At 32.0% G+C, this 18,938-nt stretch overlaps 1 protein-coding gene across 1 annotated transcript in view; it reads right to left on the reverse strand.

Annotated features, from left to right (window-relative positions):
* Positions 1-346: 346 nt before the first annotated feature.
* Positions 347-18,938, reverse strand: part of LOC136971761 (A-kinase anchor protein 9-like) — a 56,779-nt gene continuing 38,187 nt past the window's right edge. Inside the window, exons 20-31 of the mRNA XM_067266256.1 lie at positions 17,757-17,801; positions 16,518-16,610; positions 14,141-14,966; positions 13,061-13,236; positions 12,263-12,412; positions 12,028-12,189; positions 11,012-11,195; positions 9,997-10,219; positions 8,782-8,932; positions 8,362-8,716; positions 6,142-6,304; positions 347-1,744 (exon numbers count right to left, since the gene is read on the reverse strand). Coding sequence (XP_067122357.1) covers positions 1,615-1,744; positions 6,142-6,304; positions 8,362-8,716; positions 8,782-8,932; positions 9,997-10,219; positions 11,012-11,195; positions 12,028-12,189; positions 12,263-12,412; positions 13,061-13,236; positions 14,141-14,966; positions 16,518-16,610; positions 17,757-17,801 — 2,658 coding nt within the window. The 3' untranslated portion in view covers positions 347-1,614. The remainder of the gene's footprint in view (positions 1,745-6,141; positions 6,305-8,361; positions 8,717-8,781; positions 8,933-9,996; positions 10,220-11,011; positions 11,196-12,027; positions 12,190-12,262; positions 12,413-13,060; positions 13,237-14,140; positions 14,967-16,517; positions 16,611-17,756; positions 17,802-18,938) is intronic.

Below are 18,938 nucleotides of genomic sequence, written 5' to 3' on the forward strand. Positions count from 1 at the left end.
AAATATATTTTGTACACATTCTGTTCTATGAAAGATCATTGTAAGCACATGTGTTATACTCTAATTTTGCATCAATTTTTTTCTAAGATGTAAAGATTTGTGTACAGTAACATGTACTGCAATTTTGTGCAGATGACACACGGGCTGTGTATGTTTAGAAGACAATTGGCATGTTGCTGTAAAGCCACTTTACTAAGTAACACACCCAATGTAACAAAAGTTCTAATTCCGATCTGGCAATTTTCTGTGAGTGTATACATCACTGCAAATTACCTATACGAAATTACATTAGACAATATATGTGTTAAAATTAAAAAGAAATCAATGATTATTATTAAATTCATAATTTTGCAACTGTTTAAAATACAGTTTATTATATTCAATTGGTAAATAAATCACAATCGTTCAAATAAACATAAATATATTCGTCGTATAATAAATACAGAACTGAATAAACATAGCATTAACATATGAAATAGGATATTTTATAAAACAGAAATGGAAATATTTCGTTACGAATAACTTAAAAATGTACTGAACAAGTGATAATGGGTATCAAACATCTTTCTTATAGAACTAGTCCTATTATTGCGACAATTCAAAATACTAATCCTTGAAGCTGCAGTAACACGCAACCGGATTGAGCGAATCGAGTATTACGACAGATTCTACGCTCCGTCGGGTTGCACGTAAACATTCAAGTTAGACAGACGTTCACGGAATCTTCTAACTCGTAATGGCCTAAATTGGTTTTAGGAACGTTATTTTGGTATACAAAACTTCAGTTTTTTTACATTATATACATAAATAAATTTGAATAAAAGTGGTCAAAGCTAAAATGTCAACTAATTTTTTTATAATCTGTGGACTAGTGTAAATTTAATGACTTTCATCATAAATATAAAGAACAATAATAATAAATCATTATAAATGTTGGAACTAAAGATAACAAATTATAAATATTTATACGTGTGTATATATATATATATATATATGTACAATAGGCACTCGGAGCCATTTTTTAATATTACCGTGCCTTTATCCCAACTCCAAACTCGTAATTTAGAAATTATGGAGTGTAATTTACTAAGTAAAAATTATAAAATCTTTACACAACTACGCACCTTAACTGAAGAATCTCGTGGTAAAGAGCATTCATTACTTATGATCATTTTGACGATGGCACCATTTGTTCCCTGCAGAGTACTATTAAATTTATCTTTTGGAACCCGACGCATACAACTCACCCCCGGATATTAAGAACTCACAGAAACCAATATTTCAAGCATTTAAATTTCATTCTCTAGAGATTATTTTGATCATCTGTGGGATTTGAATAGTTAGCTTATTGCACAGAATTATCTTACAAGTTACATTTTACAATGATTTTTAAGGCCACCTCAGTTGATTCATTCGAAATATTAAGATTTCCGTCATAGACGGTTTTTCTGTTTATCACGTAAAAACCTTCTATCGGGACAATTCTGCCTACAATTTCCGAAGAATTTTACTCTTTGCTGCAGCAGGGGTCACTCTCATTAAATATATTACATAAGAAAAATAAGACGAATAAGATAAAAATTATATAAGTAAAAAAAAGATAAGACAACACAATTATTTGTCTCTAGTATTTAAACCTAACTGTTGATGTAGAAATTCCAAGCGTGTAATGTATTCTCCCAATCTTCCCCTCTCCATTTCTATTTGATGGATTTCTACGTCGGATGATGGCTTTGGCAACATTCTGAAAAATAAAAAAAATATATACACATTAAGAATATTTAAATGAAATTTAATATTTATATATTTGAAATTCTTAAAGCTAATTAGTTTTTAAATACCATTATTTCTTGTGAGTTAACTGTATTTATCGATCAATTTAAAAGTGAGTATAGAAGTTGTGTGTTTCTCCATGTTATCCGTCGACTTTAAATTGCAATTATAAACTCACTGGACAGGTTTTTATCATTTAAATTTATCAAAAGTGTCTTTAAAAAACGAAAAATTTCTTTGCGTGTCACACACACAACCGTTGTCATAATTTTTCTAAAAACAAATGAAGACATGCAAACGTATGGAGCAGTTTTGCACGTAAGCTAAATGAGCTGAAACTTCGGGCCATGTGTTATGATTCTATGCTTAGTTCTTCACATTTTTACATGTTATCATTATTTGGTGGAAGGAGGGGAATGTTATATGTTATATGTTATAGCTTGTAGCTGCAACAAATCAAGTCCAGCCCTATACTGGAAGTCATAGTTAAGTGGTCACAGTACAAATGTTTCATTTTTTGACTTTTTAATCTAATGATATTTTAAAATAAAGATTACATGAATTCATTTAATCCATGGCATAAAACTAAAGGGAAAACAACACATAATAATACAAAAATACTCAATTTTGAGGTTGTTTGTCCAATCAAAACAAAAATGCATAAACAAAATTTGTTTTCCTGATAGCATGTTCAGGGGTCACTAAAAAATTTAGAAATATCCCCACCATTTTGCCAGTTTTAAATTTTTTTTCATCCCCAGTTCTACTCACTAATTAATGCAGGTGATGCTAGCCTTATCAGTTTGGCATCTGGAAAGCGAAAGTAACTTGTTTTCTGTCACTACAAGCAGAGGGCCAGATGTTTGGGTCTTTGATTCAAGTGAAGATCTTTACTATAATCCGTCCCGAGTTGGTTCCTACGACTCGAGAATGTTCTTACATTGGTTCGTAGAAAGGTATGTCCACTCAATCCAGTGAATAATTTACAGTTTATTTACAAAACAAAATATTTCAGAATATACAAGTTTAACAACATTACATACATGGTACAACAAAGTGTGGTGTCTCACGTAACAGCTTGTCCTTCGCAGACAATTGTACTCTGGGGAAACTTCGGTCGGTTTGTGGAGTTGGCTCAACTATGCGACCTATCCAGTCTCCGCACTTACCCGTCCCTGAGATCGTTGTCAGAGGAGAACACTCTCTCTACGCTCAGCAGGCTGTCCAAGTGCCTGAAACTACCATATTATCAGTCTCTTGCCCTTCTCCATTTCTCTCACCACTCTTACTATTCTTCGACGACAACTTACGATCAATCAGGGTTCTTCCTTTCCTCGGAAGCTTTTAAAAACGTCCACTCTTCTCCAGACAAAACAGCTTACCGTAACGTCCGTCCTTGTTTACACTTTTTCTAGTCAACAAACATGTGGTAAACACATTGACGCCTACACGCAAGTCCCATAAACAGAGATGCTACACCCTTTGTCTTCCCAACAGTTTACAGACACAACGCCAGGTGGAACCAATTACCAAGGTTGTGTTGCTTTTACACCTGCTCTGCCAAAAGCGGACTTTACAATTGTGAGCATGTAGCCTTAAAGACAAACAGCTCCATGTTCAAATAATAGAACCCACTTCTCAAGCGTTTCAAAAATGGACATCTGAAAATTGAGTGTTTAGCTTATTATTAGTTTGACATATGAAACTTTGGAAGTTTCACACTTCAAACTGATGATAGCTGAACGGAGGAGATGCTAGGCATTACAGCTAGACATTGTAGGTTCGAACTTTCGGAATACTTGCTTAGTTTTGATTTTTTTTATGTGTAACTTTACTATTTTATCCCATCATTAGCATTATTATTATTATTCCTCACATTTAAAACTTATAAAACAAGAGATTAAAAATCATAATGTCATTACTCATTTAACAAAAGCAAGTTCGTGCAGATTTAACTCTTTTATGTTAAATAAAATTTTTATTTCTTCATATTTATTTTCAGATATAGTGGTATTGTAATATTTGAAGTGTAACAAATATGAGCTCATGAAGAACTTGTCCAAAATAATATTAACAATTAAAAAAACTAAAATGCTACTCTATTCTCATATCACTTGTCATTTTGTCCATGTGCAGTAATGTCTGAATCTTATTCACTTGTATGTAATCATAAACGAAAATAAATGTGAAGAAATAAAAGTTTTATTTAACTGCATAAAAAAGTTAAATCTACAGACTCGTTCTCACTAAACAAAAAATGGCGTCACAATGTTTAATCTTTTTTTCCTATAAAACAAGAGATTAAACATTGTGACGCCATTTCTTGTCTAGCGAAAACAAGTCTATTAGATTATTATTATTATTCGTGAGGAATAATAATAGTAATAATATAGCTAATAATACAGAAAAATAATAAAATAATTATGTTACTGTGAGAATCCAGAATAATTGACAAGACTATGTCTTGTTTATAAAATCATACTGCTGGTTGGCTTTTTCTACTTTTCTGTCCAAACTTGCCACGTGACGTCATTAAATTCCTAGGTGTGTGGTGCACGGGAGCTGCACATTCTACTGTTTTTCCAGAAGTGTGTTTCCTGATTCAATTTCACGCCGAATGTCGAAATAAATGGACTAAGCTTTTTATCGCCACTTTAATAAAAATGTCGCCAAGTGATGATTTTGGTACTATGCAGCACTATCCCTGCATGATGATCCTTCCTTTGCTTTTATTAACTTCTGTAATCATTGCAGCATAGAGTCAACTAACCTTTTGAGTGTGTCTTGTAGGATCTTGCCACACTGTTCTCAACATATTTCCCGGAAGTCAGAAAGTTCTTCTTTTGTCTTATTGGAAAACTCTGTGATTCAGTTCATCCAAGATATGCTCAAACAGAATTTAAATCTGGGCTGTGGAAGGCCATTTCAGTACTTTAAATCCTTTTTCCCCCAGAAATTCCTTAGTTTATTGTGGTATACATTTAGGATCATTGTTGTGTTGAAACAGAAATCATCAGCAATGCATTTCTCTGGCAGACTGAAGCAAATTATTGCTCAGAATATTTTGATATTGTTCTGTGTTCATTTTGCCTTAAATTCTAACCTCCCATTCCAAACCACAAGTAGCAGCCTCACACCATAATGTACTACAAATGTTTCATAGTATTGATACAGTTGGCTGCATCAAATGTGGTTATTTCTTCTTCAAATCATTTGCCTCCTCCTTCAGCTACACTGCTCAAATTTAAATTTGTCAGTCCAAATAACCTGGTTACAAAAATTCAGTTTAGCTTCAGAAAACCTTCTCTTTATATTGTTGATTGATACTGACATTCCAGTGACTTCTTTTATCTCACTTGCTGAGATTTTCAGGTTCTTGACAGCCTGAAATTTAAATGTTTTGTCTTCCCTGGTACAGTAGCATTGTTTTCAGCCGCTTTTAACGTTTCTAACTGTGCTAAGTTGTTTATCTTTTTTTGAACTTCTTCACATGACATCGCATGTTCATGAGCAATTTGTCAAATTGACTTTCCTGCTGCATACCCTTCCACATCCTGAATCCATATTTTCTCAGGATATTCTTTTTTTTTTGGCATTTTAAATAATTGCGGATAAAAATTCTTACAGATTAATCTTGGTTAATATGTATTTCGTTATGTAAAGTGTCTCTCTCTGCTTTACTTACGCACTTCATTTAATAAAATAACATGCAAATTACATTTGTCCAAGTAGAAATCAATTTACTTTGCTTTTATTGCTGAAACATTGGTACTATGATGTACTGTTTAGTTGTGACCACTTGATCGTGACTTCCACTTTTAGTTCTCCTGTTTTTATGTATCAATCCAGATGTTAATTGATATTATTAGAAACTACTATTTAAATTTGTATCTGAAACGTGATAAATTTCTAGTGATTCTACCTCTACCGTGCAATGACATTCGAAAAAGTATTGATAAAAGTTATAGCCAACTGTTGATTTTAGTGAATGTTACTTTTCTACAGTAAGAACTAAGCAATTAACTCTAAATATTGAAGGCATTAACTGAATTCATGAGAGTTCAGCTAAGCCCATAATATGCCTTCTTAGCTGAATCTATAAAGTAATCTAGCTGAACCTCCACGGATTCAGCTAAATTCCTTTGTGTTCAGCTATGATGGGCTTAAAGAAAAGCCTTCTTAGTATCTGAAAAGGGATAAACGATTACAGAGAAAGGCTTTATTGATCAGTCAAAAGCAGCTTAAATCACTGGCACAATTGAAATTAAATACATAAATAAATAGAAACTTTAAAAATATATTATGTTCAAGTATCTATATGATGTGTTTTGATTAATGCAATAGAGGAATATAATATATGACTCTTACTTAAGACTTTTATGTGAATCGACAGTCTCCGAAACGACTGGATTACTCTGAATGGACTGTTTCCTACAAGGCAGAGAATTCGAACAAAATGGATGAGTATGATGACCATGGAGAGACGACGGAGACGACGATGAATGTAATTTGCTCGAATTAAATACAGCACCTGAAAAATACATTAAACTGTGTTACAAAACAATTGTATATTCTAAAATCATTAATTAATAATATAGAAACTAAGCTGTATATTATTATGATTATGAGCTAAGATTTGTTATACAGGGTGGCATGTATTATATCTACCAATTTCAAATAACAAGTAAAAGACAATGAGAAATTGTAGAAACTATACTTGGCCATTAAATGGAGATTACATATATGCATTTAATATTGCACATGGCATACAGTATATGAACATTAGCACTTCTTTCAAATAATGTCTTCTATTGTCAACAAGGATGCATCTGACAAGCACACAAACCAAGCAAACCAAACAGTGGAAGACAAATGTCCTCCAATGTTTGGATGCATGCATATGGGTGGCATGGAAAAACATCAATCATCTATGAAGCACAGCACCATATCCCATGGAATCTCATACATTTCCCAAAGGATGAAACAAATCCACCAGCAATAGGTACAAAGAGAATTACAATATCTGCAAAGTTGTTGTATTGCACTATGCTAAGCAACAAGGACTCTGAGGGCTATGAGAACACATTCCAAATTTTTTAGCATGCGAAACTTATCCTGTGATCCATTGACTGACCATCCTGAACACTCTCCTGACTCCATTGTTTGACCCATCTCAAAATGATGTACTGCTCTGACATAGGTGCACGGCAGTCTTTGCTGTTGCATTGAAGTGCCCATTAGACTTCTGAAATGGATTTTGTTTGGATAAATATCTCTAATGCCACAATCCATGTTTCTGCCCTCCAGCGTTCAATTGTGAAATGATTGCCAGCATTTTCAACTGCTTAGAAATGTTTGGAGAACCACGCACATTCACATGCATTCCAATAATGCTACAACTTGACATTGATAGACACCACCCTGTATAATAAAATGAATCGCTGAAGAATTTTTGATACAAACAGAGAGAAATATAAATTTATAAAGTAAATGCATGTAAGTGGAATTTTCCGAAATTTTTCGCACGGTTTCTATTGGTTGCTAAGAGTGTGACCATCAGTTTCGTGGTTTTTATTGTTTTGCAGTTTGTTTCCAACTCTCACAATCAATCTAGATCAGTGTTCCGCAACCTTTTTCTACTCGCGGCACACCTATGACTCAACATGGCACACCAAAATGTTATTCCCCTCAAAAACATATATGATACTATTAATAGAATTTCATGCCGGAAACCTATTATTATTATTATGAGTTATAATCGATTGACACCGATGGCCGTGTAGTATGCCAGACCAGGGTCAAGGCATAGTAATTTCAAAACAAGACAAAAATTAAATAAGTGTGTCAGTGTGTGTCTGTATTCAGGAAATTCAGGGTTGAGTGTAGAACAATTATATATCAACACCTCTTCAAGCAAATAATAAAAAAAATGAAATTTAAGAAAATTTTGGCATAAATTTATTATTTTACTGTCTCAATTAGTAGGAAAATAAACTAGAGAAAGCATTATTTAAGAGAGGAATTATATTTACATCATAAACAAATCTGTACGACATGACTTAATTAATTTCCTTTGCAAAATAATTATAAATCCGATGAAAATCATCTCTGTTCTAATTCTAAATGTGAAATGAGTTTTAGATTCCACTAAAATGATTCTAATGGTTGAAGGGATAATTCAAATTTAGAAATGTTAATTTGAAGGTAATGGTCCAATTATGAATCCATCTCAGATCAATGTCACAGCTTGTGACTTGGCAACTTATTGTTAGCAACAATTACTAGTGTTAAGCTACAATGATTAGAACCTTCTGGCCTTTTGATGTGCAAACTTATATTGAAAACATTAAAAATAAATGATTAAACATTGAAAAACAAGAAGAATTAAGAGTAAAATCCATAGAAGAGTTAACTTGCAAATATACGTACCACCGCATACTAATATAAATAAAAGTATAAAAGTGTTTGTAAACACAATCACTTTTTACTGCTTTTTAAGTAAAATACATTAAATTTATGTTTCAATTAAAATGTATGTGGCAATTTAATAAAATTTGCTTAAATTAAAAAGTATATTTTTAAACGTACCATTTTTTATTGCATTTTGTTCCTCGGAATTTAATTCTTGAGTAGCTACGTGCGAATTCATAATCTTAGCTGCTTTTCTCCACCGGTGAACCAGATACTTCATACGGTGGACTGCAATAATTGCATAAACTGCAGATCTAAACTTATAACATTTATGAGGATTGTATTTAAAGGACGACGAAGAAACGCTCTTCTCTTCATCCACATCACTGATCATCATACACCTTAAAGTCGTCAAAGTTTGCTTTTCTGTTGACTGAAAACCTTCCAGTAACATAAGAAGATAATTCTTCTGGAATATTAAAGCCTGGCGATAACTCTCCGAGCGACGGTACTTCCAATACAATCGATGCAACTACGGGTGTAGAAATGTTAATTATCTGAATGCATAATATTTTCTAAATCATAATTAATACTCACTTTAATAATTTGGTGTTCATATTCCTGCATTACCTTTCCGCATTTACGTTCAGAATCAAATTCCGCTTGCAGAGAAGAGAAATTAGTCTGTTCCCTTTCAAGTGCTTGCATAAGAGAACGATTGGTGGCTTTTTCCAAACCGAGAGCAGTTCTGAAATTCAAAAATGTATCATAATACATAAGGTGCTTGATTATTTAACTATAATAGACTTGTATATGAAGGCTTAGAAAGAGTATTATGCAAAGCTATAACAATAAAACAAAAACAGGGACCTTACTGTAGTAGTGATCCTCTTACCACTCAAACTATAGGAAAGTATATCAATGTATGCTTAACACACTGTGTATTGAGGTCATCACAGATTACAGCAAGCGATTTTGATTCTTGTTGAAAACAACATTCTGAATCAATCAATAATTCTAATCAATAAGTCCAAAAGGACAGTGATTGAATCCTTAAGAAAGCACAGAGCTTTGAGACCCCTTTCGGAAATTTATGTAATGAAAGAGTCTCAAATATTAGCTATTATTGGATTCTGAGCTAGTTATGAATCAAGAATGACTACTGGCAAGTATATATTTGTGTATCTGACGTCTACAAAAGCACATCCTGGAAAACAACTCTAGATTGTTTTTGCCTAAAACTATCGCTATCAATAACTAGATGAATGCCATATCAAGTAGGCTATTGACTGTTTTATATTTTGCATGGAAGTTGCTAGTCATTGCTGGGATTGACAAGAATAGTGTCCAGCAGCTAACTGGTGGTGTACGGTATAGACACCAAACGTTGGAGTCGAACACTGTTCGACCATGTGTTGCTGGACCAGAAGTGTGCATCTGTAGTTTGACGTCTAGCTGAGCGAAAACAACAAATGTAGCAAACTTCATAACTGCACTGTAGTTGGGCTATAAACTGCCCATAATAATAATAATTCCATTTATCTTATCGATATAATTATTTTTCGTTACATATATATTTTTATCTAATAAACTGTCCATTCATTATTTACATAAAATAAACATTTTTATATACTACACGCAGAAAACAGAATGCTTTTTAAGAGGTTATTAAATTGTGTAAATATTTAATCTCTTGTCTTCTAGAACATAAAAATATTAAAAGTTTTCATATATTCTTAAATAAATGAATGATCTTCAAAAATTAATGAACAATTCAATTATGGAGAAATCCTAAGACAAAAAGGTACTTACAGACAATTTGTCAAATGTTTCTTTTGTTGATCCAAAGCATTCCGAAGACACGCAATTTCTGCTTTGTAAGTAGAGTAGGAACTTTCTAATTCCATGTATGCTTTCTGCTGTTTGTTTAACTGCGATCTCAAATCCACATTTTTATTCCTTTCTGCATCCAACGATTTTTGAAGATCTTCCGACAGAACTTTTTCTTGTTTAATCCTAAATTCTAAAACATTTCCTAAAATTCAAATATAAAAGTATCAAAATAAAATTCGTTTATTCCATTTTGTAAGATGTAATATTAAATAAACAATGCAATAAACACTGCATAAAGTGTAAAAAATATTGAATTATGTAATAAGTTCACTCAGATTTTTAGCTAATAAGTTGGAACCAATTTCTCTCTCCTCAGCCTTGTGAGCACTAAAGCCATTTTTCAAGTTCATCATAGATTCTACTATGACAACATTGAGAATTGTAGCCTAACGTATCCAGTCAAACTATCGAGGATTTAATCTACAATTACCGTATTTCCTCGATTAAATCCCACGATCCAAATAAACCCTGGGGAATACAGATGCTGTCAAAAATAAACCCCAGGTTTAATCAAGCAATTACAGAAACCTATAAAAGTTGTTCCTCAGAGTGGAAGACTGACAGCTTTATCATCTTGCTCTCTGTATAAATGTTGTTATATATGTAACATGTTTTAAGATAATGCACAAAGAAACAAAAAAATTGTAAAAATCTAAATGAATTTGTTACATAACCCAATAAATCAATAATTGTTATCATATAATTCTCCTTTGTTGGCCTAATTTGCATCTAAATAAAGGGATAGTTCTTTGTACTTCAGTATCCTGGACTGTTCAAACAATTTTTCCAATTCAATCCTAGTCAAGTCTATATTATGGTACAAGTATCAGTGTACAAATATTGCCTGAAACCAACCAACAAGCTGAAAGGGCAACTGCAACCTAAAACACCCACTGTGGACGTTTAGAAAAATAAATATATAGTAATAAATTACTCTGAGTCTTCAACTGCTCTTCAAGATCCATTTTTTCTTCTTCTAATTTACTCAACTTATGTTCAAGTTCTTCTTTCACTTTTATGTACTGTATCTGTTGATTATTCAGAGCTATCGTTGCGCTTTTATATTCTTCTACTAATCTATTGGTAACGTGTGTGTTAAGCGCTTCATTCTGCACTTCCTAGAAAAGAAAAAGTAATAATTTATTTAAATTTTATATGAAAACTTCATGTATCACAGGAGATCAGATAGTAATAATCTAGTTGTTTAAACACTCTCCATCATAAAGTGAGAATTGGAACACATAACTAACAGCTTTATATTATTCCATAATGCGGTATGTCTACTTTAAATAGTTATTTACTGTATTTCACCAATTGCAAGATATACATTTATTCACATACTTTATCATCTCTGTATCATTTCAGTTATGTAGACTTACAATACTACAACTGTTTGATTCAATTAAAATTTGAATTCTCATTTGAAATGTCCTCAAAATGATTGTATTATGCAGCATTGAAACAAAACATGCAATGCAAGCAGAAGAACATGAAAACGATGCTTTGGAACATACATAAATATACAGTAGAGCCTCTATAATCTGATGTATATCGGACTGACAAGTAACAGATTACAGCAAATTATCAGATTACTGGAATTTGTATATACAATATGTGCTGTATAGTAAAATTGCAATTGGTTCACAGGTTAGTTTATCATATTAATCACGATTCTGACCGCGTATTCCAGTTGAAATGATCAATCAAAATTTATTCCGCAACTAAAGATTCCTGACGACAATCTATAAATTTGACTGAAAATGTTAATCAAATAGGTTTTTAATGTGTAAAGGTGTTGTTTATTTGAATCCAATAAATGTATCTCCACATTGATATAAACCAGTTAACATGATGCTAGTTTATAACAATAAGTACATACATCTATAATTTTTATTATCTGTTACTAATTATATTTAAATTCATAAATAATTATAATTTCTTATTTATTACCAAGTCCGTTATCCTCTCATTCAGTTTCTTATTATCGGTGCTGATAGCGTTATCGGTGGCGTGAACCTCGTTCCGTAACTTACTGATCAGTTTTTCTTGTTCGCTTCTGAATGCCGACACTATTTGCTCTATGGTATCTTTCCAACTCTTGTTTTCGACGCCCTGAAAATTTTTACTAATTATAAATATTTACAAAATATTTATATGTAATCATATAAAAAAAATTAATCGTTACCTCTCTGATAAGTTCTTTTAAAGAATAGATTTCATTGAGTAGCATCTGTCGTTCTTGGAACCATTCTTCTGAAGTCAGACAAGACTTACCAGTCTCTGACGATGGAGTGAGATGATGCTTAAGCAGTTGTCTTTCAGTTAATGACAGAACCTGAGTAGTTCGTGTTTCGTTACTTACAATTATTATTAAGAAAGGATAACACTTGTAATGAAAATTGTATAATAAATATGATAAACAGAAAAATTTGTTTTAAATGTTAAAAATCAAAATAAGTGATTTTGAATATATCATTGGGAAAGCTTAAAAGATCATTATTATAGTTATAGATTGAATTAATAGTGTAAGCCAATGCAACATTTAAGTAATCTACCAAAGGAGCTTCCTACAGGAAACCCTTTAGGTCCCTTATTTAGGTATTAGACATGTGAAGAAAACACGGAAAACTCCACACAACCAGCCTGTTGGTAAGGTGTTTCTTACACGTTATCAACATAATGGTGAGGTGTTCCACGGTGTACTACAGTAATGATATTTGCGCTTATGATACGTTTCTATGAAAATAAAACATACATAAATAAAATAAATAAAGAAATATTTATTATTATGATGACTTCATTTGCTTTATATACCACTCCACTAATTTGAAAAACCTCATACATTAATTTGGATTAGGAAGAATTCATTATATTTTGATTTTAAACCCCATTAATACAAATTTTTCCATATTTTAAACTTGTGGATCAATTTTTATGTTTATATTATGAGAAGATACAAAAAAAAAAAAAAAAACATTTTTACCTGAACACCTTCCTTGTAAACTTTCTTTAAAAGCTTTTCTATGTTACTCGGTAGTGCTCCGTGAATGTCTTCTTCCGTGCAGACGGTTGTATTCTGCGAGCTGGATATATCGGAATTAGACGTATCGTCTCTTGAATTAAAGCTTCTTCTCTCGGAACTCAAATCAGATCTAGATTCTGAAACGTCAAATGTAACCGTCTAAATCTAAATTACATACAGCGTGTTTAAGACATTTTCTGCAATGCAGTAATTATACATCCTATGAATGTAAATACATTGCTTTCCCATTTTTAATATTTTTAGGATAATTTCCTTACAAGTATTTCGTCAAAGCTTTGTATATTAAAAGAAGAATTTACTTACACGTCTATATTAATGAATTTCATTTTTAAACTGCTGAGAAGACTACAAAAACAATGTCAGATAAATTTAGATAAGTTGAATTGAAGGGATACGATAATGCAACACATGGATGATCTGTTAAGGAGGGTGTGCCTTCTGAGAGAACATTTCTACAGAAAGCTGATGCCCATTTTGATGTGAAACAGGGAAAATTCCACCTGACTACTAGCATTTGGTGGTTTTATTCACTCAATCACGGGTGAGACTGTAGATAGGTATGATCTTGACAACTCCTAGTATAAGTGGGCCCGATCTTTAACAAGATTAATCAGTACAGTACAGGAATGGATAACAATGCAATAAATTAAAGAAATTTATACAAGGCTTCCATAAAATTTCCAATAATACATTACAACAGAACTTTCTGTCCCGAAATGACTCTCCGACATCACCTGCACATCCTCCATCTCCAATTATCTTAACTCTTATGCTATAAAATGGAAAGACAAGCAAGGACAGGGTAAGAAAAGATTAAACAATTCTCCAGCAACCCTATCACTATCACTATAAAACTGGCAAGATAACAAATGTAACTGAATTAAATTATTAGCCTGTAATTATGTATCACTGTTTAACTTTTAGTAAATAATAATGACAATGATGAAACATTGCTTTTAATTATTAAATTAAGCTTATGTATACTTATAAGATAGACTAAAGTATAACATTTACACTTACTTTGCAACAAACTCTTCAATGTTTTAATTTCATGTTTGTAATTATTCTCTAGCTGAGCCAATTTATTCTGATACATTTCTTCAAAATTATTTTGTAACACCGAGATCCTTTCTTTCATTTCATTATTAGCTCTTTCAATTTCATTTTGGTGTAGCGCAATCAATCTTTTCTTTTCTTCTTCCCAATTTCTTTTCAATGTCTCTTCGAACTCTTTCATCGCTTCTTCGTGCTTTTCCTGGGAGTTAATTCTTTCCGAACAGATCTGTTTTTCGTATTGCGATTTCATGTAATTGATGTTCTCGTCGTGTTCCAGTTCCAATTTTTCTTTTTCCGAATTGTGAGTTCTTGCTAACTCTGCCTTACAGTTCTGCAGCAATTCTTGAAAGTGATTTTTCAGTTCTGCCTTTTCGTTCTCGTGTTTTTGTTTCAAGCTACTTTCGAGAGAATTCAACTTTTCCTTATGCAAGTTAACTAAGACTTCTTTCTCGTCGTGGAATATTCCCTCTAAGTGCGATTTTATGTGAGTGATTTCCTCTTCGTGTGTCTTCTGTAAGAGTGACTCGACTTTCTTCGCTTGTAAATTAATTTCTTCTATTTGTATTTTATAGTTTCTCTCTATAATTTCTTTTTCCTCTTTACTTTTATTCTCAACCTCGACCAGTTTGTTCTGAAGTTGTTCTAGCGTCATAATTAAGTTTGTATTTTCTTCCTGAAAATTTGTCTTTAGTGTTGTCAACTGTTCATTTAATGCTTTACATTCTAGGCAGTTCCTTGCATCTGATAGTTCTCTATTAAAACCAGTTTCTAGTTCTTCAAATTCTTTTCTCTGTAAGAAATTTGACATTTATATAGAATATTAATGAATATATACTTAACATTACAGTAGAAACTTGAGTATCCAAATATGACGGAATTAGGGACTTTCCTGATAAACAAAATTTCAGATAATCTGGAAACTTATTTTTGTGTTTTTAGTACATAAAGCACCACAGAGTTTTGTGAACCATAAGTACTGTAATGCAATTACTGTATTTGAAGGTAAATTAATTTACTCAAAATCTAGCCTAATGTTATGTATATGACCCAATTTTACAACACTACAATTGAAAAATGGATGTTCTAAGTTCCAGTTATGTGGCGAGTTTGGTTTCTGTGTTTTATACCTTATGGTAGAAAAACAACACTAAACACTTTGTTTTAATTATTTATTTTTTGAATATTGTTTTGGGTAATCCGACGTTTTGGATAATCGTGTTTCCACTGTAATATAATGATATATTAATAACTATAGCATTTTTAATATTATATATTCAATCTTTGTTCAAAATGCCTTCACGTTCTTCAGTTTATCTCAAATTTCTGCAAGATTTCCCTCACTTCTCTGGTAAATCCCTCAAAACAATTCTCCTTAATGTCCATTTCCCAGAAAACTTTATTTTAAATGTCAGTTTTAATTCAAATTTCTGCAAAATTCTCTACAATATTCAGGGAAAAATTTCTAAACGAGGCTTCACTTTCTTTCTCCAGAAGTAATAAAACTTGGCTATTTAATAGAATAAATATTACACTGAAAAACATAAAATTCATATTTTCTGCTTATAGTTCAAATGCTTGATGTATACAGGTACGATTGCGCAAATCTGAACTACTTGTGACCCATAATAGCTCAGAATGACAGTAAGGATATAACTTAATGCTTATACTTTGAGACCCATTTTTACTGTCGTAAAATACATTGCAGCAGCAAACAAATTAGAATAAGTAAAACAGGATCAAAGAAAAAATGAGAAGCAATGCTCCCAAGTGACCTGTGTTTACTTTACTTGCGAGCAGCAAGTATACGGCTGACAATTTCATTATTTTAGTTAGAGGAATGGTTAGAAGTTATTCATGTTACAAGAGGTTCAGATTAGCATGATGTACTGTATAGCTTTCTCTAATGCTATGCTATGCTATGCTAATAGTAATGCTTTGTATTCAGAGTCAAGCTTTCAATAGATGGTAAGGGATAAAACCAACACGACCGAAACTACTACTGCATGGTCTGGAGCATCATCACAAAAATCTCTAGACCTAAATCCTATTACACATGAATGGGATGCTGTTGCCTACAAGAACACTTCAGGAGCATCAAGATGCTCTTGTTCAAGAATGGACTTTGCTCTCAATGGAGCTGATAAATGCTGATATAATGAGAATGAGCAATTGCTGTGCAGTTTATGTATATGTAAAAACTACAATACTCCACTTATGAGTTATATTCTACATTATTCTGATCAGCGGTACCTGAGATATTGGCATTAATGTTTTGGACAGAAGAGTATATTGAAAATTTTTTATGTAAATAATTATCAAAAATTTTTAAAGGATAATTTACTTGATTGTAAGTTTCTTCCTGTAACTGAACCAATTCCTTTTCTTGTTGATCTGCTATTTTCTGTATGATGTCAAAATCCTCTTGCAGTTTCTCCTGAAATGCATAAAACGATATATAATATCAAATTTTTAAATTATGACCCTGTAGACAAACATAGAAAATTTAAACATGTCATTTTACACACTAATCTATGGAAGAAAAGCAACTGACGAAAAATACTGGTCAAAATGATATTTTGTATTTATTCTAAATTAGTTTTTATCCGTTACTTCATTTTAAGACATTAACAATGGAGAGTATTTATCAAAAACAAAATATAACTTCTTGTATTTTAATGCTATTATTTTGAAGGTGTCACTTCGAAATTGAAGTGACACCTTCAAAAATGACACATTAAAGCCAGTTGATACTCCAATTGCAGCTTGGAGCACGTGAATAGTACAGCTCACAGTGTGCTCTAATAATGCCATGAATGATGTGTTACATGGTCTGTGACTTAGAATGTAGCTTCATTACCTTCCAGAGTCCGTATAACTGAATCTGTCTTGTCTAGTTTAGACAAGATGAATGTTTGTTATCCACGTTAGTCTCATCCAGTTAATAGATACTGACAACATCATGCTGCACATACTAGATGCAGACCAGATTTTAACTATAAACTCTTATCCAAAGCTGGAGTTACATGTAAGGTAACCACACTACAGTTTTGGGTAAGGGAAAAGTAAGTGTAAGCACTATAAAGCTGCAGCTTAAGGCCTCGTACTTTAAAATTTACTATTATTTGGCGGAAAAGAAGGACGGAATTTATACTTTAGGGCCACTACGAGTTTAAATTAGCTTGCTCTTAATTGCAACAATTCCATACTGGAGTTGGACTATAAACTGGCCTTTACACTTGAAAAATTTGTTTTTTAAAGCAAAATGCATCACTTAAAATACATTAAATTGATGTGGCCATTTGCGAATTTCTTTGATTTTCATTTCAACCAGCAATGTTAACAGGTACTACAAATTAAAAATGGTCAAAATTATGAAAAACAAATGAAGTATTTATATTAATAAATGCTAAAAAACCACAAAACCAGAAGGAGGAAAAAAAAAAAAAACCAAAGATCGGATGCAAATTAAAGCAAAGAGTGACGTTACTTCCGAAAACGGTAACATAAGACTTTCACCAAAACAAAGCAGAAATAACCAGACATCCCCACGTGCACAATAATTGGCTAAAGATAATCTTACCGGCGGCTCGCAGATTCGGTCGTCTTTCGTTTTGCTAGCCAAACCCTGAAGACGGGTAAAAGCGATCAGCACCAAAACCAATAATTATTATGTTAAACAAGAAAGATTAAATTTAATTAAAACATATTTCTTTTAAATTATAAATAATAATTTTATGATCATTTTGATTATTTGTTTTGCAATATTAAAGACAAAAAAAAAACAAAAAAATTGCTATAAATTTTAACTGCAAGGCGTAGATAAATCGTCGCTTGAATTGATAAAATTAAGATGCGGCATTCTATAACAAAGACAGTAAATGGTTTGCAACAAAGAAAACGTGTGCAAAAAACATGCATTTTACAGAGTGATAAATTAGTTTCGGTTTATTAAATTTATGTTTATAAATTAATTATAAATTAAGCTTAATCAAAACACTAGTTATTTATACAAAATTACAGTATATTTTTAATCCTTTTTGTAATGAGATAATAATAGGACCTTCCTTTTTGTGTCTTAATAAGTCGACTAGGCCGTAATGGACTAGCCACCGAATGAGGATGGACGTATTTCAGTGAAACCGTCGATGAAAATTTTTGAGTTCATGATTTTTATAGTGTTCTTCAAGAATTCATTAATGTATAAAGATGCCAGCCAGACAGCTCAAGCAATTAAGATGTCACTCTACTATTCTGGAAACAGCAGAATTGTTTGGAGATGGTCTATCACAAATAGGTTGGACCCAGTCTCTGACCACCCCATTGTGGGTTCGGTCGAATCCACAACAGTCTTAGAAAAAGACAATTTTAGTGCTAACAGGTGAAAAACAAAATATAATGTATAATGGCCATATACTATAAAAAAATCCTAAATACTTTATTGTTTAAGATAATGGCAAAAATGTAAACGACATAATCACCAAATTACTGTATTAGTTTACAATATACACTATACAACAAGAAAATAATTGAAAAGTGAATAGGACATTGTCATATTTTAATTGTAAACTACATGTTCTAAACAGCAAAATGTAAAATATGAAATTTCAGAGGTATCTGTCATTCACTGTTTACATCCCACTTACAGTTAATATGCCTTAGTCCAAGGAATTTGCAGTATCAATGTGGTATCATCACCGATTATCACATTAGTGTGAGATTCCTAAACTCGAGTCGAAATTTCGATTAATTATAAAATTTCTAA

This window comes from Centruroides vittatus, unplaced genomic scaffold, assembly GCF_030686945.1.
Source record: "Centruroides vittatus isolate TY-2023 unplaced genomic scaffold, ASM3068694v2 contig_2703, whole genome shotgun sequence".
In the NCBI taxonomy this organism is placed as follows: Eukaryota; Metazoa; Arthropoda; class Arachnida; order Scorpiones; family Buthidae; genus Centruroides; species Centruroides vittatus.